The following is a 25,986-nucleotide window of genomic DNA, read 5'->3' as shown; positions in this document are numbered from 1 at the left end:
GAAAGTTGGGGCCTCAGATGCGCTGCTAATTCTGGGATACCACAATAAGTATCATCTTCTTTTGCTAGCTCTCTCAGCAACCAAGACAGTTCAAAATGTGCAATTACATTTTCCCCAATATTAGTTACAGATTTTATTACCTTGTGTGTTTAGGAAACTATCCAATAGATGTACGGTCACTGACTCTGATGACTTACTGATGCGTCTGTTACAAAGTTAACTAAAAGAAGAGATTTCATTTGTTTTTTTTAACAAAAACGTTAGACCCAGCAAGGCTGGAGAGCTAGTTGGGATATACTCTATGTCACAGGATAGTGATGTTTAAACCCACACATGTCCACCTGACAACCATCACCAGATTTTTCTGCTACAACTTGGCAGTTTCTATAGCACAATCTGCAGATCTCCCTAGTGGCTCATGTTTCATGAAAGATCCAAAGATCAAAGGTATCTACAAAAAGCCCACAATAACTATCAGCCAATTTTCTTAACTGGTCATGGACACATTCCTCAGTGTAGTATAATGCGGCGTCACTACGGTTTCTGAGTTGCTTTCTTCATTAGCTAATATAGAGCTGCTTCTTCTGGTAATATTGTCCATGTTTTGATTGACATAAGGTGTAAAGAAATTACCGAAGATGTCAAGAACACTTTGATACACATTTTTTAGACAGGGAATGAGGATTCTATGTTTAAGGTTTCAGAAGTGGTTTGAGTTGGTCCTCTTCCAGATGGAATTTTCTGGCCTTTCCTCAGCCACAGCCTTTGTGCAAAGCGATAGCTCTCACAGAGGGTTACAATGAGGCTGGCTCCAAACAGGAATAGGAATATCCAAAACAAGAGCACACTGAAGTGAGAAATGTTTGCCCTTGTTTGATGTAATTGCCTTCCTGAGCAGTAATCAGGGGCATGCAATTAGGGAGGCCATTCCTATAAATGACCTCAATTTGAACAACAGATACTGCTGTCCCAACCCTCAGGCAATATTCAGGAGGCATTAATCAGTAGCCCTGTGCTAAAAAGGTCTACACTGAATTTAAAAGGGAGCCCTGGCTCCAGTCTCCCCAACTACAGTGCCTGGATTCCCACTTTACATCCACAGGAAAGTAGGCAATACACTTCTACTGTCTGGGGAATCTGTATCCACTCTCCATCTTAGGCCATGCTAAACCACAATCCATTCAAAATGGATTCCACTGGTACTCAGTACTCAGACTCTCACCACACACAGGGTTCTTCTACCGTATACGTTATTCACACTCACAGTACATAAACGCTGTCAACATGCACAAAGATTCTCAGCACAAGGATCTCGTCACACAACAGGGGAACTCTAATTGTACGATGGTCAGTAGACTTAACACAAAGAAAAAGTTGTGGCCTTGCTAATCATTCAGAAAAACTAAGTATACTCCCTGCACTAAATGACTTGCTCAAGACATGGGCAGCAGTCCTATGCCTGCTTTAAGTGCCTACCCAGGTCACAGTAAAGGTTCAGGACCTCTCATTACCTGGGACAGGTATAGACCTCTACCCAAAGGCTAGATCAATGGTGTCAGAGCCAAACAAAAAGTCAGGATACCAGTTTCATATACAGTCCGGCACTCTAAGTAAGGCTGCATGCCCTCTTACAATACAGAGGACATTCATGTCACAACAGCAAACACTAGAAATGAAGGCAGTTCCACAATGTACCTTATTTCACATACTTTGTATCATTACTGTGAGGTTGCAGCAACAATAAACACAAATGTGTGAAGGCCACATTCCGAACATTAGATATATTTCCATTACCTCTCAGCTTTCCCCCAAACTCAATTCATATTCAGCCTCAGCACCAAGGACAACGTAGTAGCTCTCTATGGAGCTGAAATCATCATAAATATATACTATCTATATAACATTTTGGATGCTTTAAACTAAGGCTTACCAAAAGATATCTTTGGAGAAACAGAAAAAGGCATTAAGGAATACCACCCCAATCCTTTGATTGGAAATTTCATATTGATTAAGAGGGGCAATGATTATATCAAATCCATTTCCAGATTATTTTAACACATAGTTTAATAGTCAATAGTTAGAAGTGTTACCAGTTGATGTCATTTTAATAGATTATTTATTTGTTATTTTTTCATATAGAAACAGCAAACAGCAAACAGCCAACGTGTTTCGCACATAAACACATTTTAAACAGGGCTCATAGTGTGTGTCAACATCATGACCAAATACATATTCTGATTCTTTTGAGAACAACTGGACCTGTCCTCAGGCTTCTTAATGTATGAAAATGCCATGTGTGGAAACTTGTTCATACATACTAGCTTCAAACTGCCAAAGAGCCTTGGATTATCTGCCAAGATTAACTCTGTCATTAGGTTTTTTAAGCATTTACACAGGCACATTATTTAGCCTTGGGCCTGTGCCCTGTCACCTAGTTACAGTTCGCTTTTGTTCCTTTTATTATTTTAGCAAAGCCTAATTTTAATGGAGATGTTTTTCATTTTTTTATCAGTGCCCTTCCACGCAGACTTTTTTATTCATTTCTTTGCATAACATTTTCATCCTGTGCTCAACCCAAGGCTGTACACAATATTTACCGGGTATTACCGGTCCAAAGACTACATTGTTTAGCCAACACATAAAAGCATGTGTTGTCACGTCAGGGCAGTTCTTAGAATAACAGATATATTATCATAAAACATCACACTGCCCACACCAGGTAGAGGGAACATTCCAGCCAGCTTGCCATCTCATGCTGCACTCATTGCAGCTTCTGCTGAAACCCTTTGGTTCCTCTTTGTCTACATGGGAGGATTCCCGGCAGACTGACTGACCTCTTCTTCACCTCTGAACGCAGGTATGGGGGTTGGGCTACCTTCCCCGAACTAGAGGGGCGGAATAAAGGCTTCCACTGCTACTTGCTCTCATGTAGAAACTTAGTAGTGTAGGTAGTGATGTTATACACGCTATTGTGACAATATGGTGGGACTCTTCTTGTGTTTCACTTTCCTGGTCACTGCTGTAATAACGCTGTGTTTCATTAGCCTCATAATCACAATCCATGCCTTTTTACATAGAACATAGTTGCTTCAATAAAAAAATATATTGAACCAAGATCATGCTTCTGTTTGCCTTTGCATGTATGAGACTTGTATAACTGAGAGAAAGTGTATCATCTGTTCCATCATGACTTCCTTGGGGAGTCTGCGTGTCACGCGATAGGCTCCCACAAATCACTCTTACACCTTTGGTATTGGTGAGGAGCTGCTAGCCAGATGGAAGGGTTAGGCCGACACCTTGTACAATGTGTGGGATCAGATTCAGCCCCCCATGCTCGGTGGTGCTGCCGCCCAAAATCTAGCAATCTCGGTACTACAACGGGAGTCTTCGGCACCTATGAATTGGCACATAAGGGAGTTTGTGCATGTATCAAGATTAGGCTTACAAGTAGTGAGGGTTTACCACACTCCTAAATTGTTGGCCCTGTGCAAATTTAAGCAGGAAAAACAGACAAGACATGCACTGAGAAAAGAAAGAGGCAAACCATGCAGTATTCAGGTGCACACACTCTCATAGGGCATATTATACCTCATTCCAATCTTCTCAACTCTAAGTGGGATAGTAATAAAGAGCTGGACAAATTGTATGCCTTCTGTCATTATTATCATATAAAAATACTTGGGTGCCAGCAATGAAGCTATTAATAACAAGACAATAGTTTTTGAGAATCCTAACCTAGGCCTAAAGACTAGTTTCCTCTATGTCTTTTCAAATTATTCTGCAAAAGAACGTTACTACCAAACTTTTCACAGTTCTCTGCCCTGATTTAGAGTTTGGCAAACTGGTTACTCTGTCACAAACATAACACATGCATTATATCACTCCTACTTGTAATGAGGCAGACGGGATATCTTTCACATTTGTGATGTTGCTTATCAACCAAACTCTGAATCAGTCCCAATTTAATTTGAAACATTCATTATATCTAAAAGGCTAGAGAACCAGCTTCACTTGTGAACGTTCTTTGCTTTCCTTCAATAAAAAGCACCAGGAGAGAAAGTCTGACACTTGCACTCTCTAAGCAAGACTTGTTAACTCCTTCCCTACCCCATCTTTCCCCATAACACCGGTCTCTCTAAACAGGACATATCTGTTCCCACATACAATCTTCTCCCATCTACCATTTCCCACATTCTGTCACCCTAAATATACCCCATCTTTTGCCAGTGATTTCCGTAACAAACTCTCCCCTAACCTACAGTGCCATTGCCAACCGACCTTAACTTAACCTTTCTAATGCCCTTCCCTACAGTGCCTTACCTTTCACCACCGGCCTTACTACATCTTCTGTTATATTCATCTGCATTCCCCTCACCTGCCCTTGGTTTGTCTCCTTAACGAAGGCCAGGAACACAAAGTGCACTAATACAAGTGCCTCTCGAATTTAAAGTTGCAAAAGCCTACAGGGATCATGATGATGTCAGGAGGAATAGTGGCAGGGGATCAGAAAAGTTAAAGCATCAAGGAATACATTTATGTTGGCATTCAGACCCATTACTACTTTATCCATTGTAGCGCCAGTCACCTGATACTTCCTGGTGTCTCTCAAAAGCTCCCCGTCCTTCAGCCAGGTGACCACAGGTTTGGGGTTCCCAAAAGCTGTGCAGGTAAGGGTGATGCTGCTGCCTTCCTTGGCTTCGACATATTGAGGTGGGGTTTCGGTGAAGGTAGGTGGTGCTGCAGAGAAGGCAGAAAACCAAAAGTGACCCATGTGAAAGCAAAAACTGAAAAGTAAACTTCTATTACAGAGGGTCATTCAGGTATTGCTTGAAATTATATATGTATTTTAGAGGAGCATCACAACTCTTAGAAAAGCAGGGAGTATCAACAGAATACAATAGTGGTTTGTATTAACAGTTCTCATCTGAAAGCTACAAGTTGATAACCTGCTAATGAAACACTGCACTGCCCATTGCATGCCTACAACATGTACGAAAAAGACACTACAGTATGCAATGTTGCAAGTACAATGCCGATCTCTTATGAATTCCCGATTTATTTTACTCAAATAATATGTGGACAGAATATATCGAAACATTCGGCTATATAGCAGAATGGGTGTGTGTGTGAAGAATGTGCTGGAATTCATGCATTCTAGCAGGACAATCTGTCGACAATGTAGTGGGGCTATAGTACCAGTTAACCAAGCGCAGCCACAGAACTGCACACTAACATGAAGTGTGGTAGGACTATATGACGAGAATGCTTAAGAGCGGTATTAACTGTCCACCATGCAAAAAAACAGTACTACCCGTCAAAAATTAATTCAACTGCATTACTCATCAACTGCGTAATACAACCATACTACCAAACATGCAGCGTGGCAGTACCTTGTATCATCTACCCATAACAGGAGTGCTACTCAAGCATGCAGTGGGTCAGGATTAACTTACCTATCTACTCATGAGGTTGAGCAATGCTACTCAACAAGCAGGCAAACAAAAAGACTAACAATGTAGAGGACAGTTGTTGTCCCTCAACAATGCAATACAGCTGTATTACTAAGCTGTGACGTAATGCAGTGCTTTTTATTTAAACATGCTCTGGGATTAGACTGGATTCCATGTCAAGCCATGTAATGAGGTTGGGCCCCTCTACATTGAGCTATGAAGTGAATCTGGAATAACCACCAAATCATGCAGCAGGGCAGGTGTAGCCTACCATTTAAGCTAGGCAGAGTGGCAGGACCACTGGTCAAGCCAGACCGTAAAACAAAACTAGCCAACTAGCAAAACCTGTGCAATCACACTCTAGGGTCATGCTACAAGTCAAGTGATGCAGATGAGTGGTACTATCAGTAAACCTGTCATGTTGGGTGACACACAAGGTCTAGATACACAGTGGGCAAAACTACCAGTCAAGCCCATCTTCCAAGTTTAAGACCCAATTATGGCTAGAATTAGACAATGTGCTGCTGGGAGAATGGTCTTGCCTTTCAATCTATGAGAATTTAATTTGAGAATTCAAATGTGTTTTAGTGGACATTTTACCACAAGTCAATGCTGTAGCTAAAGAAAGAGGCACGGACCTCGTAGTGCCTACTTCCCTAACAGTTGGGCAAGCTGGTTCCCATCCCCTGCTACGTTCTTCCCGATTGCCCTTGAAATGACCTGCCCTACAGACATCCTACAGAGTCCTTATCATAAAGGAGTTCCACTTACACTAAATTAGTCAGTCTTCAGAGCATGGACCCACCTGCTTCAAAGCACCTTCACCCAGCTTGCCTTCTATGGCAAGAGCTGAAATTGTGTCTGCCGTTTCGAGAATCGCTGGCAGGAAAGAGGTGACCTCACTTAGATTGTTGTCCTCTATTATAGAGGTATCCAGACAACTTGCCCATATCCTGTTCCGTTGCCATGAGGGTGAGTGACTAAACTAGTCCTGTAATACTGCTATGAAAGGCTGCTACAGGTCCCAGTGTTTTATCCTATGCACCTAAGGCCATGCTGCACAATTTTACTCCCATGTGTGGGAATAGCAAAGCATTGTCTAACAAAAGTGCTCTTCAAGTATCCATAAGCAAGAGACCTAGGGCCCAATATAAGAACATTTTGGAATTCTGCATGATACTGTATACGAAAGACCAAAAATTAATGTCAAATAAATTGCATAGCAAATTGGCCGAATTGCATGTCGGTAATTTAGTAGCATTTCCTGGCAGTGGTGACCAAATAGAAAATCTTAAATCTATATACTGAAGATTTGCATTTTGGGAATTGTGGCAAAAAACTGCATTTTGTAATCTCTCAATGCCATCACGTTGTACCACGTGAGAAACAGGTGCAAAGTATAGCAAGCTTGGGCAAAGCCAATCAGTCTTGTTACCAATGTTTAACAAGGAACACAATCAGCTTTGTAAGTCAATTTGCTGGATGCAACTGTTGTGTCACATACATTATGATGCAACACAAGTTGTGTCAAGCTATGTGGCGGCCACATTGTTTTCATTATTTTCTATACTTTTAATATAGAAGTACACCACCACTAATGGCTTTGCCAATGGCAGTGGGGTTTTAAAGCCTTTAACTTCGCTGGCAAAGCCAATAGTGGGTACCAACATGGACCACCACTGTCAACACCAATGTTGCCATATGGCACGTGACAAGCCACGGAGGAGCATCAGAGAGGCTAGAGGGAGGGGACATCTAGGGCATGATCAAGGACGCTACCCATTACCTGGTGCACCACCAAGGAACATCGGAAGGAGGGTGGTAGGAGTGATACAGGGAAGGGGGATTCATTAAATTTAAGATAAAGAATGGGCATGCACTGAAAACTCCCAGGGAGTACTAAACAAGTAAGGAGATAAAAAACACACAACAGTAGTAACATGATGCAAGCAGAAGGCAGCACCCTATCCAATTAGATTAAAAGCAAGCTTAATAGAGCTATGCTCCAAGGGAGGAACAATCACAGAATAGAGATAGTCAAGAAAGCCATCTAATCATGAGCAAGGGTTGACCCTGGAGTATTTTGCAGCTGTCAGAAACTAGATCGCAAAGAGGGACCCCTAAAGCATCTGTTCCTCCCCCCCAAAAAAAATGCTGCTCTGTATGAAATAGTAAGGAGAACGATGTTTTTTGTGAGCACTGCAGAGAAATAGACAGGCCGGATATTTAGGGTCTAAGTACACATTTTGACCAGGCTCAAGGGGAGGTCTATGGCTAGTACAGACTCAGTAAGTAGATTATTTTAAAGCTTACAAATCAACTGCACCCAACGCCTGAAAAGGAAACATGTAGAAAACAGGCCACACCAACTTATATGCCTGTCCTGTGCTCCTTATGCCTCCAAGTGTCAGTTAGCCATGAAAGCTCAGTAGAAAAAGTGAAAAATCACAAACTACATACTTCTGGGTCTTTCCTAGATGCCATATTACCTAGGATACAAGCCACATCCCTTCTCTAACACAGCAGTAAAGTCGTAGTACACCAAGGTGGATTTTTACAACATTGCCCAATTTCCACAAGACACTGGATTTATACACAGGAATAACATGTTCTCCATTAAGAGATTAAGAACAAACAGCATTCACTGAACATACAGGTAACCTAGAGTACTTAAAAATGCCCTTGATAGACGCTACATTAGCAGTACCCATGACTCATATGTTACATCAGTGTGCCTTGTACGAGCACATAGCAAGAGACGAGCTTGTTGACAGGCAACACTTGGGGCAGTAACACTCTGTGCGGAAATGGACAGTGTATCTGAACTGTTCCACGATCTCAGAACATACCATACCTCTTGTATGCGACAGTCATATCCTATGCCATGTGAGAGGAGGCACAAAACTGCACACAAGGGAATAGGTCCTGAGGTATAGCGTACTTTCGGCTTGCTAAAAAGCAGATGCTGATGCCTTAATAAAAGTGAGAATTTACTGCAGTAAGCACTGGAGACTATGTGTAGGTTCACAGCATGTTTTGCTACGTTACATAACATCACATTAGAGAAAGGCATCCCAATTGAACTAGAAGGACACTTACAATTAAGACCCTCCTCTTCATGGGATGATGAACAGACAACAAAACCATGTCTGAGGTAAGTGGTTAACACTTCATACATACTTTAAAATAACACATGTACACAGTTTATTCGCATTACATGAACGTCCTGTTCATTCTTAAGTGGAACTTGACAAGAAAACATCAAGAAGCAGTTTCAACTAGTTCTCATTGACGAATACCACAGAGTGTACAAGTACTAAACATGCTACAGTCACAAGTAGGCAAATTGATTTCTAAATACGTACTGCTTCTAGCTCTACTTCCGTCTTCCTACACTTGCCTTCTTTGCACCAGGCACAGCCCCATCTCTCATGACCACGGCTCATTGTGTTCATTGGCGAACCACCTCAGAGACACTGATAGGCTAAAGGCCTCATCATTATCGGAGCCCCCATTTGCTCCCCAGAAGCAACATGAACTCTTTGTAGCTCTCCCAGTACCGAGGTCACCTACACCAGAATCTTGGCCACATCCCCAATTAAATGCCCAAGTTCAACTTGTAAGTAGACTGCAGTGAGATAGCACAGCAGAGGCTATGGTCATTCTCTCCACTAATGTCTAAAATGTCCGTGGATTTTGCCTAAAGGTGTTGCTGCTTGCAATGTTCTATCAAAGATTCATCATGGTTTGGTCCACAGAGAGCAGTCACAGCCTCGGCCATTGCCTCCATTTCGTATATCACTGACTGATGACCTTCTCTAATGCTCCTGAGCCCACGCTGCAACGTCTTACCTGGGCCCACTACACTTTTCCTCATGGCCATATTGGCAGGCACTGGGCCATCAGCACTGATGTTTCTAAAGCCCCTTAGGTTGGGGTACCTTCCTGCCCCTCTCTGCCAATGAGGCCCACGTCCGATTTGATGCTATCCACCTTGTACTAAGATGTGACTTCACTGCCAATTTTGTTTGTCCAGGTGTAGAACATACTGCTGGTTGTGTGGTCTTAGCCTGAGCTACAGAGTCCATGTTCTAATCCAGTCGGCTTTTCAGGTCTGGTGATCATGGGTGCTGGAGTTGTTGTCATCATCGGAACCCTCATGATATGCCTCCTCCTCTTCCTTCGTTTGTGATGGAACCTCTGTTAGTAAAGGAACTACTTAGTCTTCTTTTATAGGGTCATTGCATTCGTATATATTTACATGTTCTACCTACAGTGGTTAGAATGAGATTGTATAAAGTCAGTCATATATGATAATATGCATGTTTTACCTACACTGTACAGTCAGTGCACTTGTGTCATTTTCCTAATCATAACAAACTGGAAATTACAAATCTCACAATGTAATTCCCCACTATCAGGGTTCACATCTTTTGACTTACTGGTACCTGTTTTAGGTATGTGGCTGATGGGCTAAACATTTACATGCAACACATACATAGCTCTCACATTTTCCAGATTTATGCACAACTCATCAAGTCCAGGGTTTTGACTTGCATTTTGGGGCCTCTAGTTATGTTTATCCCATCATAACACCAAGGCTACAAGTCCCAGAATGCAAAGCAAAGGCCAGGACTTGATGAGCTACTCATGCAATGACCTGGGAAATTTGATAGAGCTTTACATATTGTAAGGATGCCTATATGAGGTATGGGGCAATGCGCTTACCTGTAGCTGTGGAATATTGCATAGATGTAGCTATTATAGGTACTCCTGTCAGTGTCTTGCACATGAAACTTGTTTCTATGACCTTCCCTATTCGGTAGGTGTAAATTCAGCAGAAGGCCCACCTCCTGTGTGAGCAACTTCACTTCTCCTAGTTCCCAGCTTTTCTGTATGTCAGTAGAGGTCGCAAAAGTGCCTGTAAATATCGCTACTGGTACAAAGCAGCATACCAACTGCATTGATCCTCTTCTGGATTCGATACTATTTCTTGATTTTTTGCCCTTGGCACACTAAAGGAGAATTTATTAAAAAACTTCTAATTACTGGCCACACATTCCTCAACAAGTATTTCTAATTCTATGTTTGAGAATGCATGATTCCTGCCACCTTCCCTGCTCTCCCTGGCTCTTCGTATTTGTTCCTGCTCATTCTACAGTTCAACTTTACTGTGGGTGTCTCCTGGCCACCAAATTATCCCTAGGGTTGTATGTCCTAGTTGTGATGTTATCAGTAACTGCTGCATGTGAAATTTGTGACAGACAATTCGCAATGAAATAATAGGAAAGAGGGATGGTATCCTCTTATGTTATGCACAGCAACAGACAACTATCCCTAGGGTCTTTCAAACGTTTCAGAGTTTGGTAAAAGTACAGGTTATAAAGTAATCTCGGAAAAAAAACCATTCTATATAAAAATAGCGGTTGGGTCTTGACGGGAGAATTTTCTCCTCTGGGAATAAAGGTTTCTGAGGAAGGCTTTAATTAATTCGGGATATTTATGACTTTAGGTGTTGTTCCTATCGAGAACTATATAACTAATCCTTCTAAGTTCCTGGTGGAGGCGAGTAGCTGGAGGCTGCTCTCACTCACTTTTGAGGAGGGAGGCGATTTTCGAGATGGTTACCCAACAGAAGCTACTATAGGTTATGCTGACCAAGCAAGCCCGACTCCATATCAGAAGGGATTTTCACCCTGATAGACAAAGAACTACAGACCCTGCTATGGGATGGAGGGACTCTGACAATGGCAAAGAAAGCGCTTACGAGAACCACCTATAATCGTGAGATTGCACTTCAAGGCCCGTATTAAATATCAGGCACACAGTTTGTGTTTTTGCCACGGCGCACCTTTAAACAGGTGCGCCAGGGACAAACAGGAACATTCTGCCTGATTACAGTGAATGCATTGCCCTCATGGCAGCTGCGAACTCAAGGCTGCGCTGGGGGGAGCACCTCCAGTGAAATACAGTGTCTGCTTCAATCAGCCGCTCCATGTTTCCCTGCGCCTGAAGCACTATTCAGCTCTTTAGAAAGGGGACAGAGATCCCCTGCAGGTGGGTGCAGTGAGTGACTGCACCCTCTTGCAGAGAGAGTGTCTTGGGGGCCCATGGGACCTGTCTGTCCCCTCCAGAAGTCTACCCTCAGGGGGCAATGACAGTGCACCTCCTTTTCATGGTGCACTGTCAGTATGCCTCCTTACGGCTTCTTTGCCTTTGTGCCCACGTCCATAATATGGCATGGATGCAAAGGCAAAAAGATTTCTTTATTTGCATGGGAACACGCCCCAACACAAATGAGGAAATGCTTTCTCAAGACGTCACTGGCGCTACAAGTTCACCAGCACCAGTATTAAAGAAGGGTCCGCACAAGCTTCTGCAGCCTTTTCTGTAATACCAAAGAGCCCTGGGGCTGCACAAAGTGGACGCATACGCCCATTGCGCCCTTAGGGCACTTTGTGTAATATTGCCCCAAAACGTTTAAAGCCTATTATTGAGCTACACAGATTTTTCCAAACAATGATTGGATTTTTACTCCTAAGAGTGGCCCCTCAGTTAGACTGGAAAGATCAGTGATGACACTACTCACATCTCTGCAATACATATATGGTGGTGAAAGAGATACACCTACTGCTAACAACCCAGACATCACTACTGGCCTGGAAGACAGCGAATAGGGGGAAGATGGAAGGAAAAGATTACAAAGGAGACACCACCATTGGAAGGGAAAATGCTTAGGGAAATACATAAGGCACGAGGGTTTAAAGTTTGAGGTCGGATTGGTATAACCAAGAATGGGGACATGCTTGAGGTTGAAGGTAAAAAAAAATGTTCACTCTTCATGCGGAGTATAACATTACACAAACATAAATGTTTAAGTATGACCAGTTGAAACGCCTTCCAGACAGTGGACTAAGATCCCTGAGTATGCCCCACTGGAGAACTTCGTTTTATTGGGAAAGTTGGTAGGACCCTAAACAACAATATGCCAGATGGGTTGGGAAAAACTATGGACGAACTGGAACGTGGACTTCGGGGCTACGGAAGACAGATTTGGGAAGCAGCCCTGATGCACTCTGGGGAAGTTGCGATAAAAACAAAGTTGTGCCTTATCCATCTGAAAATCTTTTACCAGGGGTACTATAATAGGAATAGGGTTTACACAATGGGATGCACCCAACCCCTTTTGCTCGAAGCGCGAAAGAGAAGGGGGCACCTTCCTACACATAGGTTGGAGCTGCAGTAAAATACAGCAATACTGGTGGAGTATACTGCAGCAGCTGGAGAGGATCCTAGACTGTGAACTGCCTCCACTGCCCTTATTTGTGATACCGGGGATCCTAAAAGATATAGACTACTAAAAATAAAAGACAAAACTTACATTCTATGCATTGGCACTGATTGCTGGAAAGTGTGACTTGGCAAGCAATGGGAATCCATAGAGTGTCTACGAAGTGGGAATGGCAAACAGGGACTGGACCCTTTTACATGAGGAGAAGACATATAAGGTCTGGGGCTGCCCCAGTAAATTTCATAAGTTATGGTGTTGGTGGAGGAACATCTATGGATGTTGTGAAAATGTTGGAACCCCCAGATGACCATGTCATTAGAACTAGCAAGGAGCTAGTGGTATAAACAGAGGGAGGGGAAATGAGAATTGAAACCCATGAGCAGTCACAAGGTCTATGAGATTGTTACACAAACTATAGGTTTTATATGTCAGATGATTACAGCACCATCTATTACTTCTCTGTTCTTTATCGTAAACTAAGAAATGATTCTGGTACTGGCTTGGTGATAATATTACTGCCTAAGAGACAAATCCAATAGATAATATTTGTATAAAAATATGAAATAGGAAAATTATGAAGGGAATCGCAAATCACTGATAATGATGTTTAATAAGCAAGGATGTGTAATTCTTATTTTTTTGCAAACTCTGCATCATAAAATCCAATGTTAAAAGTGGAGCCCAAAGTCTGTTTTGCAATGAGCCAAGGGAATTGACCACACTCCGAAATTTCAGCACCAGGGACAGACCATGGAGGCTTTGGAGTTTAGGCTCTATTGACATGTGTAGTTGTATCATATTTATTGAGTTTATGCAGAGCACTCTTCCCAATTGATCACTTGGCACAACAGGAGAAAACTGTTTCAAAAAGGAGCCTGTACATTTTGTCAAGCTTCACTAAGGCACACAGGCCAGGTACAGACTCGGCAGTGGCAGCACAAGCTTCCTCTGGCAGACAGAACAGGTGCAGCATAGCAGTATAATATTCACTTTCATACAAACAGGTATAGTACTGGTGCAGCAGAGCGAGCCTTCCCTGACACTCAAAACAGGTACAGCTTAGACAGCCAACAGTAGCGAAACCTTCTGGCAGACAAAAAGGTGGCGCCTAGGCAGCAGCACTGCAACACCCACTCCCTTACAAAACAGGGACGGCACTGATGGAGCAGAACCAGAGTCATCTGGCATGTAGACCAAGTACTGAATTACAGCAGCAGTCTGAGCTTCCCCTGGCAGACAGGAGAGGAACAGCACGACAAACTTCACATATATACGGAAGAGATACATCACAGTAGCACTGCAAGCTCCACTCACTTGCAGGTACAGCATGGGCAGCCGTGTACGCTTCCCTGGCAAGCAGAACAGGAACTACATAGTCAGCAGAAGTGCAAGCTTCAGTCATGTGCAGAAAAGGTACAGCAATAGCAACTTTGTAGAATGACTAGAGACAGCACAGACAGCCGAAATGCAAGCGCCACATACATAACACGTACAGCTTAAGCACCAGCAATAAATGCTTTGCCTATAAAGAAAAAGTACAAAATGGCAGCAGTGGTACAAACGCCATTACGTAAACAGAAGGTGAACTGAGTCAACAGCAATGCAAGTTACACCATGGAAGGCAGAAGAGGTCAGCAGAGGCAGCAGCACAGTACATTTGCCTCACACCGAGGAAGTGGACAATAGGTAAAGCTGCCATGCAAGGCAGCAAAAGAGCAGGTACAATAGAAGACAGCAGCAGTACAAACTGCATCAGGGCAAATAAAGAGATTGATCCAATTACTTTGCCTCCATTACATGCCAAATAAATATTGCCCCTTAAAAAATGAATTGTTATTTATTCTGCACCAGGTTAAAGGAGTTTATTTACATCATTCTTGCTACATTCAAATGCCAAATAAACTTAACCTGATTGTTTTACCATGTTTTTGATTGCTGAATATTTCTCTGATTATTTTTCCTTCGGAGGTTTGGAAGAGTGCAATAATTTGTCTTCTGTTGTCTGCATTACATTATAGAAAGTGATTATTCATTGCTTTTTACTGCATAAATTAATACAATGAGGTTTCTTCGCTCCTTAACAATAGAGAAAAATTGAGTACCTTATCCTTTATCAATTGCTTAAGGAGAGTATCACATTGTGCATTTTCTTTGTTACATTCGTGAAAGGCAATCCACTTTCCCTCTCAGGAAAGGTAAGAAAAACTGGACTCATTAGACATCCTGTTTGGCTGTCTCTGGTGGAACCAGGACCTACATGCTCATTTCTTTTCCAGTGTAATCTCCTCAAGTTGTGTGCCAAGCCAGTGTGGGGAATATAGTAAATCCTCTACAAAGTAGCCATTAGGGCAGGTTGTTCTTCAGTTGGCCACAGACCCAGTCTTACTTTGGGCACCATTTCCCTCCACCAAAAGTGTTGCTTTAGACTGCAGGGATAAGAATGCCCTGAAGGACATTTTCCTTGGGAGGCTCTGTGGACAATGCCGAGAGCCTTCAACATTGCTCTTCTAGCTATACGTAACAAATAAAGCTACTTAAGGACTTGCACTGTTATGGAGTGCTGCAACCAAAATAAAAAGTACCTCTGAAAGCATGCAAGCAGTGGGAGGACAATGGGTGTCGAAAGGAAGCAGTTCTTGGTCCATGCTCCATGGAAGGGACAAACACAAGAAGAGGAAGTGAAGCCGGCACATGCTGACCAATAAGAACAAGAGGATGACAGTGATAAAGCTGAACAATGGTAAGCAATGGACGGGCTTTAAGCCCTACTTAAGCTAGCAAAATGTCAAATGCAAATAAACTGAATGCACATTAGCACAGTGATAAATCCAGGTGTTCAAATCAGGACTAGATCTTCTTAAGAATGTGCTGCTAAAAAAGTCACCAGAAAAGTGACCAATGTCTGCATTACGGGAAACAACTTATTGTACAGTTCAGGGCTACATATACAGAAGCAGTGAGGGGCTCTGATATGCTTTTTAAGAGAAATAAATGTTTGGGCATGGTGAGGAAATGTTGAATTTTGCAAGTATATTGCACAGGTGTTAGATTAGGTGAATTATGAAGCACTACACACAAGAAAAAAGCTTTAAAAACACAACAAAGTACCAACAATTATAACTATCACTCCTAAATGGGGTTAGTAAGTTTATCAGATTTTTGCAAAGGGTGATGCACAAGGAGAGCACATCTTTCACTGTCTACCGTCAAAGAACTGTAAAACTTATTTTTATTACAAAAGTGACTAAGTTACACCACTGGGAAATTACAATGCCTGGCAAACAGCAGAGGTGTGCCATGAAGTGCTATATAAATGTTTAACTTATTAGCCTGAATGAAACTGAATGATCACAAAGTTTTTAAAAGTAACGAAAAAGGACAAGCATAGTTTTAAAAAAACAGCTATATAGCTCACCAGGACCCAAAGGTATTTTGGCACTTTGACATTAGCACAACCTTGCTACAGACCTGACATAGTACAGAATCGGCCCGCCAGAATCGGAGGGAATGTGTCACTTAACTGGCCATTTCAAATAGGAGGTAGGGAGCCAGTTTTGTAAATCAATTAAGAAGCTGCCAGGACAACTTGGCATTGAGAAGTTTCCATGATTATGTATGAACCTTTTGGTCTTGGACAGTCGTTGGTTTAGAAGGCTGGTGCCATTTCCAGTGGCTATATACTGCCTCTGTGCCTAGAATGAGATTTTTCTGGAAGTCTTGTTTAAGGTTGTGAAGCATTTCAGCATTCTTCCCTTTCATCCTCAGTATTAACAGTGCTGTATGTGTCTGCTTTAAACTCTGTTGAATCACGGGCCGTCAGGTTTCCCAGGGTTTGAGTTTTAGTTTTTTAGGGTCGAGCGCAAAGCTCTCTGTTCCTGGTGTAATCTCTCTCTGGGCTTTTAACCATGCCCACCGCACGCCCATCAGTTTGGTTGGTTCGTGAGCTTGCCTTTTAAAATTTGCATCATTTAATTAGTGAAAGGCATGCATAAGTCATGCCTTTTCCGGTGTTTAGCCTGCCTCGAGCGCAGCGGGCAACTACTGAAAACATACGAGGATCCATATTTTCGGTATGGTTTCTGGACTACTTTTTCTTTTTAATTTGTAGACAGCGTGTTCTCGCTGGGCAGAAGTCAAGCGCTTTGCATGACATCTACCCTGTTGTATGGATATTTGCACTTTTGCCGGTTACATGGATAATTGCATTTTTGCCGATACGTTTCACTGCGAGTGAACTTCTGTTTCCCTTTGTGTGTGTGTGCTTTGCGCTCTTGGTGCCCTTCAGCTCATTTATGTGAAACTGTTTTACTTTTCATTTTCCGTTTATGTGGGAAGAAAAGTCCCGTTAGTTATGTGAAACGTTTTTACTTTTCATTTTCAGTTTATGTGGCAAGAAAAGTCTGGTTAGCAGTTTACAACGTTTAAACTCGAGAAAATGCGAGACCCATTGCATTGCAAATGCTTGTTATTCTGAGAGGTGGCGTTATAAGTGTGAGGGGGTGAGAGGCTTGAAAGCACTACAATCACATTCACAAACTGCATCAACCATCTCGCTAATAAGAGAGAAGTCAATACTTAAATTGATCAGCAGACAGAAGCAGTGGCTCACTGAGCATTTTTTCCCTTCAAGCTTGTCAGTCTATTTTTACTGGCTTTGCCAGTGTAATCAAGGTCCTTTGCAATGTTTCTCACTTTGCTACCAGGTGTTATTTATATGTCAGGTTCTTGTCCTGCACTGCAGAAGGTTTCTCAGTTTCATGTATTCGAAAGGTTGGAGGCGAATACGGACAGCTGGTTCAGGTGTATATAGATAGCCTTTTTTAATATGACATTATCATATATGTTGTTGTTCCTCTATTTGTAGTGTGAAACCATTTCTGTTTGCTCTTGCGACCATAGTTGTGGGTCCTGGAAAGTTGACAAAGGCTGTTGCTGGTTCTGGTTTTCCTACTAACCTTTACTGCATTCTGGGAGTTGTGTTCCTACAACTACCTGCTGCAACGACGTGTAAGGGAAAGTCCCTGGCCTGAATTTAACTGCCTGGTACCCCAAATAATTTTCTTGTGGCATTCCTTTCAGTGTAAAGTCCTCTAACAGTTGTGTTGTTTACTCTATGATTCCACTTTTTATTTGAGTTTCTTCTTACACTTGTACTGCTATTGCTTGAAACACAAATTTTCTTCCCCAGTATATGTTTGCATTTTAATGAATACATTGTAAAAAATGCACTCATGTTCCTGTATACAATCCAGGGACTTTGTACGATACTTGTTTGCACCAATAGATGCCATTGGTTTGTGATCCATAAACCTGCTTTTTTGACATGATTGTGATAAGTGTTTAACATTTTCCTCTAGATCAGTCTATGAAACTGATTCAGGGTCCGCAGTGGCCAGGTGTACTCGTTCCTAGCCATGCAGTGGTTTCTGTGGAGTTTCTGATTTTAGCAAGGTTAGGGGACCATCTTCCATGCTTTTAAGGAGCAAGGTCCAATTATCATATTTATTATAGGTCAAGCTCCGGTATAGAATTGCTTCTGTTGTTGCAGTTTCTGTTTGGTTCTGTGTTGGTCCCCTCAGATGTTGCTCTGTATGGCGGATAGTTTCAGGGTGCATTGCTACTCCTTCACAGGTGTTTTGTCTTCTATCAGAGGCATTGTGTAGGGCAGTGGTTCCCGACCTGTGGTTCGGGGACCCCTGGGGGGGTCTACGAATCCTCCTTCAGGGAGTCTGCCACTACTTAGAAAATTACATTTTAACAGATTAATAAAGTGTATATAAATAAAGAAGCCAAATGTACAATTCAGAATTTTAAAATGTACTGTAAAAGTGAAGGAATTGGAAATTGGAGGCTAAAAAGTAAATTAGTATCCTCAGATTGACACATGGGAGCAATGCAGGTGCATCAAATAATATAGTATGGACCATGAGTGGCCTCAATTGAATTTAGAAAAGCTCCAACTTTTCTATTCAAATTATTATTATTTTTTTATATACATGTGTTTGCGAATAAAATAAAAGGTGCCATTGTCATCATTTGTGTATTTGTTTGATGAATGCGTTTTCCTTATTTTTTGTATTGTTTTGTGGTGCAAATCACCAACAATGCTTAGGCTGGGTTCCCAAGCTTCCACTAATGACTCGGGGGGGGCTGGGTTCCAAGAATTATTAAGTGAAGGTCCCCAGAAGTTAAAAAGTTGGGAACCACTGGTGTAGGGCACTAGGGTTCCATCGCCTTGTTTTAGTTGTTGTCACCTACAGCTGGATCCTATATTTGCTGTAGCTGCCTTCCAGCAGTCAGGATGTGTCACCTCACTAGTTGAGTCTACACCAGCTGGGCTGGGCACCGGCATGTAGGTATACCTTCCGGTATTTCCCTTTGGAGTGAGTGTGACTACAAGGAATACCTCCCCCTGGCATTACCCAGACCAGAGGCTAGTTGCCTTTTTTCCTGGGACCTACCCTAGTATGAACAATCTGTTCAGGTAGGCCATTTACCTTTTTCCTTTCACTTAGCGAGCATGCCTATTAGCAGCCTTATTTCGGGGATTCTAGACCCTGACGAATGCCCCTGACCTTCCAGCACATAGACAGGGCAGAAACATGTTGGTCCCTGTTTTTTAGACTCTATGAGACATTAGCACTCAACTGAGTCCCAATCCCTTTTTACCCTTACCTGCATGCACCTTTATTAAAGTACCCAACCAATCAGGATAGGTGACATGTATGGTCATTTTATTCTTACCTCATCTGGATCCCTGATAATTATCCAGTAAGATTTATTTCAGCACCCCTCTGTCGTTCCTTTAACAACGAGGTTGAGTCCGCCCAGGTAGTACTATCTTACCTGGGAGGGGCTAGGTGGTCAAATGATGAAGCATGACACTATTATGTGTGTGATACCACCTAGTCCGTAAAAGGAACTCCCTCTTGTGAGACACAGCCATCTCCATAGGTACTCTCTACACACACCTCCCCTTAGAACTAACCTACGCTTAATCGGCATTATTAGCTGAGGATGCACTAATTCAGTTGCACCCTCATCTCTGACCACCCCACACTTCCAGTGGTATATGGATGTGTATTTTTGCTTTGGGAGTATGTGTGGGGCGGTTTGACTCCCACCACTCTCTTTTGTGTTCTAATAATGAGTCTACTCTGCCTCTTTTCAAAGCCCAGATAAGTGGCATTGTTCTCTTGTCGGCTGGATGACTTGGGATCACAGCGATGTGCGGCCTTGGTGCGGGATTCAGTTCTTGCTAATGTCAATTTAGCATTTCAACTCATCTCTTGAATTGTATGATATTGAAAGATCTGACCCATCTGTTTACAGTGATGATGCTTAGCAACTCTGGATCCCTCTTTGTTTGCCGCCTGAGCAGATGCTGGCTGTTGGGTTTGGGGCCTAAACAGTGATTTGCTAGAACGTCTGTAGTATACATTTGCTTAACAGGATGCTGTATTAGGTGGCATTCCTCTTCGAGCAATTCAGTGCTTGAAGATAATACCATCCATGGCTGTGTTAGATTCTGTTATTGGTTAGTCATGCTTATTAGGTGCCACACGTGGTACCCAATCTTTTATGGTATGCTTGTTTCAGATGGTGACTAAGGGCAAGATTTCAGCTCAACAGAAGGAATATCGGATGTCCTCATAATCTTTGCACATTTACAGTATTTTATTTCTTTGCTTGTTTTCCATAAGGGTGTGATTTTTGCATGATCATCTTTCTAGAAGTATTGTGCCATTCATAAATTTTATTTCCTGTATTTAGGTAGGGCACAGGCATGCAGTAGTCTACCCATATTCCTGGGCCAGCTTACCATTGGTTTGAGTTCTCTGTTACAGTGCATGGTGGGCAGGAGGTGGTGCCACTTTCCTGCAATTGTGACTTTTTCATTAGTCTAAATTTAAGTTGATGTTTTATTTTCTAATGTAAGTTACATGTGTCCTCTGTTCTCTCTGGATGAGGACAACACACTGCTTTGTAGTGAACAGGATGTCTGGTGAGTCCTTGGGGTTCTTATGAGAACTGGAAGTGGAGGAGCCAACATTTAAAAATGGGAGAGTACTTTTTTTCCTAAAGGAGCAAGTGGATGACTCATAACCAAGGTTAGGACTAACTTCCTTCTGAAGGACAGTGACAAGAAAGACTTGGGTGTGGTGCAATAAAAATTACTGGCAAGAAATTGGGACGTTACTACACTGCCTGTAACATCCACTGGCTCACATTAGATTCTGACACCTTTACTGCACTATATATTCAATAAAAAAAGATTGATCCAATCACTTTACTCTACAATAGATTACCGAAACTGATTTGTTTTAGCATGAATTAGAATTCAGAAGACTCTGTTTACCTAGCTTCATTTACAGCAGATCCCTATGAATAGAATTATTCGTCTTTTTATAGTATGTGATCACTAGAGATCACTCATTTTATCCTGTATCAAATTACAAACAATGATAGATTCCTCAAAACTGTGATACATAAAAGGAAATTACATTAGCTACATTATTCTCTATTAGATTAAGGAAATTGGTTACTGATACCTTTACCACAAATTGGATTACATAACGAGATCACACTCCTTACTTTACCCTGAATGTGACTGCAAAAGGAAGGACAATGTTACTTACCTAGTAAGCATCTGTTTGTGGCATGTGGTGCAGCAGATTCATGTGCTGTGCATACCCCTGCCATCTAGTGTTAGGACCAGATGTGTGCAAGTTATTTTTCTTCTACGTATTTTGAGTCACAAGGTACTGTGACTCCCTCTCTTGCTGGTAATGTGCATGGTCATCAACTCCATTGTTATATTGTTTTTCCCGCATGGTGTGTGAGTATGGAATGTGAAGTAAAGCGATGAATACAGAGAAGACCGTGCAAAGCAAGAGGAAAGTGATATATAAAGATCACAGCACTGGACACATGTGCCCGTGGAAGAGGGAAGGTGCATGTGAATCTACAGCACTAAATGCCACAAACAGATGCTTTATGGATAAGTAAAATGTTTGGTTCAAGGCATGCGTGACTGCATATAAACATGCTAGGCATAGACTGTAAAACAATCCTCCCGGAAGTGATGGCTAGCCAGTGGGAGGTGTAGTAGATTGAAAAATTGTACAGAGTACTCCTGGCCAAAATTGGCTTGTTGGAAGGCTAGCACATCCACACAATAAAGTTTGTAAAAGTATGTTGTGTGGATCAGATAGCTGCTTTGCTGATGTTAGCTATTGGCAAGTTCCCCAGGAAGGCCATAGAGACTACTTTTTTCCAAGTAGAGTGGGCTCTAGGAGGAATGGGCAAGATCTTTATAGCTTTAGCACAGCATGTCTAGATGCACCTTACAATCCATCTTGCAATGCTTGATTTAGATAGGGCCTTCCCTCTGTGGGGTTTGGCGAGAGCTGGTATGTCTTTCTAAACAGTTTAGAGCTGTAAATGTAGTACATGATGGCTCGCTTTACATCCAAAGTATGGAGAGCCAGTTCAACAACTGCATCAAGTTGTGGAAAGACAGGGAGTTCAATGTACTGAATATGATGGAAATGTAAGACCACCTTAGGGAGGAATTTGGGGTTGGTGCAGAGGACATCTCTATCCCTGTGCATCTGGAAGAAAGAGTCTTCTAAGGTTAGTGCCTGAAGCTCATTAACATACCTGAGTGAAGTGATGGCAACCAGAATGCCACCTTCCAAGAGAGAAACTGGAGAGGGGAGGAATGGAGGGATTCGAAAAGAGGGCCAGTCAGTACAATGTTGAGGTTCTATGCAAGGGTTGGTGGGAGCCAAGGAGGAATTACTCTCTTGAGACCCTCAGTAAAAGCTGTAATAACTGGAATTCTGAAGAGGAAGCTGTGGTGCCTTTCATAAAGATAGGTGGCTACATCATCTAGTTGTAGTTGTATGGAAGTGAAAGGCAAACCACCAGTCTGCAAGTGAAATAGGTAGCAAACAATACCCTGCACTTTGGCTGATAAAGGGTCAATGTGTTTGTTTTGAGTGACAGTAGTAGATGAATCTCTTCCACTTAGCAGCATAACAGACACGAGTAGTAGGCCTGCCGCTTCTTAAAGAATGCTCATGAATTCCAATTGAAGATTACGGTGCCCAAATTCTAGGAATTTAGGAGCCAGATCCTAAGATTGAGAGACCTGGGGTCTGGATGCCTGATTTCTCCATGGTTCACCATGAGAAGGTCTGACTTGTTGGGGAGCCTCTTGTGTGAGAGTTTGAGCAGAATGGTGAATCACGGATGGTGGGCCCAGATGTAAGCCACCAGAATAAGGGTAAGAGACATCTGCCAAAGCCTCAGAACCACAAACGGAAGAAGTAGGAGAGGAGGAAAAACATATGCAAATATCCCTGACAAACTCATCCATAGTGCATTGCCCCTCTACTGTGGGTGTGGGAACCTGGAGCCAAAGCTTGGACATTTGGTATTTTCTGCCATGGTGACGAAGTCTATATCTGGGAGTCAAAAAAGGTAAAAGTACCGGTGGAGGACTTGTGGGTGGAGTTCTCATTTGTGGACTTGTTGCTACATCATGCTGAGGAGGTGGGCAAAGTCACTGTTCACTCCCAGAATGTACTCTACCAGCAGATGGATCTTGTGGTGGAAAGCCCACCGACAAATTCTCTGGGCTAGGTGAGAGAGCTGGGGCGATCGGGAGCTGCCTTGCTTTTGAAGATAATTCATGGCTGTCATTTTGTCCATCTTGATGAGGATTACCTTTCCAGTCAAGTGGGGAAGAAATGTTTTCAATGCAAGAAGAACAACTAGCAGTTCTAGGACATTGATGTGGAGACCCTGGTACCTTGATTCCCATGACTGTCCTGTAAGTGCATACCTTACCCCATAAGGGAGGCGTCCACTGTAACAGTCCCTTGTGGAACTAGGTCGAGAAAAGGCAGCACCTATTACAGGTTATTGGTGTTTCACCACTGCAGAGAGCCACAAGTGTGGCAGCCGCTCAACACTAGTTCGTTCCAATGACCCTCTGGCTTGGGACCACTGGTGCGCCAAGCACTCCTGCCAGGTGTAACCTTGCATAGGCACTATGGCAACACAGGAGGCCATCATGCCGAGGAGGGACATGGCAGCCATGACTGTGAGTTTGTGGCCTGGTTGGAAATGAGGAATTAGTGCTTGGAAGGACTGTATCCTGGCAGCATTTGGATAAGCTATGCCAACTTATGAGTTTAGGATTGCGCCCAGATAGGGCATTATCTAGAGGGGTTGCAGGTGGGATTTTGTAACTTTGATGGTAAACCCCAGCTGGTGAAGCAAGTTTATTGTGACCTATGTTTGTTTGCGGCAGTTTTGATGAGCCAGTCATCCAGTTGGGGAAAAACATGGACGCCCTGTCTGTACAGTTGCGCAGCCACCACTACAAGACACTTGGTGAACACCATGGGTACAGTGGTGACCCTGAAGGCAAGCAACTTGAACTGGTAATGCTTTCCACTAACTACAAACCTGAGATACCGGTGATGTGCTGGGGGGACAGGTATGTGGAGAACCATCTTTCAAGTCGAGAGAGGCCATGAAATCACCTTGTTGTAGTAGCAGCATGATACTCTGAAGAGTAACATGTGGAAGTGCTCTTAAGAATGTATTTGTTTAGGGGCCTGAGGTCCAGAATGGGTTGGAGGGAACCATCTTTTTTGGGAATCAGGAAGTACAGAGAGTATACTCCTGTGCTCTGCTGATGGTGGAGGACGGATTCTATGGCCACTTTGAGAAGGAGTACTTGGACACCTCCTCTGAGTAGCATTTGCTATTCTGGGGAGAGTTTGTGTTTATGAGGTAGAATGGTGGAAGGCATAGAGATGAACTCCAGACAATAAACATGTTGCATAATATCCAACACCAAATGGCCAAAGGTAAATGTAATGTAATTTCTTTGGCGGCTATACCATACATTAGATTATAGAAGATAATCACTGGTATTACTTTACCCTGCATTACAATAAGGAGAGTACTGATTACTTTCACCTAAATTCAGATTTGAATGTGATTGCTTGGTATACATTACTCTGCATTAGATACCCATGCTATAAGATTATATGAGGTAATAGATTCCTATATCCTGCATGAGATCAAAGAACCAAATTAGATAGTTTATTTGTACACTAGATAACGTACCATTATTCTTTTGACCATACTTTGCTTTACATCGTGCAAGAATGCTGCTTTTACCTGTTTGCCCTCCATTAGCTAATATAATTATATTGCTCTGATTAACTTATAGTAGTGTAAGGAAGGAGATTACTCTGGTTATTGTGCTCCTTAGTTTTGGAAAAGGGAATTCCTGTTGTTGCTTATTCTGCAGCAGATCACAGATATTTTTATCATAGATGGATTTTGTGGATTCTTTTAAAGTATAGTATATTACAGTGGATGACTCAATACATTATTCTATAAAAATGCAGTAGTAGGTTGCTTTAATGATTTTAACTTTTATTGAATTACAAAATACTACTTTCATTGCTTTACTGAAGAAGATTGCTCCAATACTTCTTGCATTAGCTTATGAAAGGAAAACATGACAATTTCAAGCCTCGTGGAACATAAAAAGAGGTTACTTTGAATACGTGGCTTAGTATTGGACTGCAAGGTATTATGAACCTCTTTAATGGATTACATAACTTTATTTACTTTACAATGCATCACGTTCCAAGACAAGATTGGTTATTTTACCATCCTTGCAATTGCACAAGGACATTACTCTGTTCACTATGACCTTTACTGGATTAGCGAAGAAAATTACTTTTATTGGTTTTCCCTCCATTAAATAACAGGATCAAATTACTTTATTTGGCTTTAATTATGAAAGGCGATTCGTCCAAAAAATTTGCCTTTTAATGACTTGTAGAATAGGAATAGTTTAGTTGCTCATTTTGAATTAGATCACAGAAGAAAACTGCCTTCATTACTTGCTCCTGGCTGGGTGGCATAAGCGGTTATATTGATTTACTCTGACTTATCTATGCTGCACTTCAGACCCTCCATAAAAGCTTTAATAACTGGAATACTGTTCCAATAGTTTCACCTTTTGCTGGACTATAGAGGGAGATTACTTTGACCAGTTTGCACTGTTTACGGTTACAGGAGACAGCATTGATTCACCTGCATTACAGAAACGATTATTCGACCATGCACAGTGCATATGTACAGCACAAGTGGTAGCAATATTCCCTCGCACACGACCAGGGCTGGCTTTTGGGCGGTGCGACCGCA

General features: G+C 42.3%; 1 protein-coding gene across 1 annotated transcript in view; it reads right to left on the bottom strand.

Annotated features, from left to right (window-relative positions):
* Positions 1-25,986, bottom strand: part of IGSF9B (immunoglobulin superfamily member 9B) — a 1,080,599-nt gene that overhangs the window by 750,883 nt on the left and 303,730 nt on the right. The window contains exon 4 of the mRNA XM_069224455.1: positions 4,586-4,737. Within this exon, the coding sequence (XP_069080556.1) occupies positions 4,586-4,737 (152 nt within the window). The remainder of the gene's footprint in view (positions 1-4,585; positions 4,738-25,986) is intronic.

The sequence above is a fragment of the Pleurodeles waltl genome, chromosome 3_1, assembly GCF_031143425.1.
Source record: "Pleurodeles waltl isolate 20211129_DDA chromosome 3_1, aPleWal1.hap1.20221129, whole genome shotgun sequence".
In the NCBI taxonomy this organism is placed as follows: Eukaryota; Metazoa; Chordata; class Amphibia; order Caudata; family Salamandridae; genus Pleurodeles; species Pleurodeles waltl.
The sequence above is the reverse complement of the archived record's forward strand: the minus strand, read 5'-3'. Positions and strand labels throughout refer to the sequence as shown.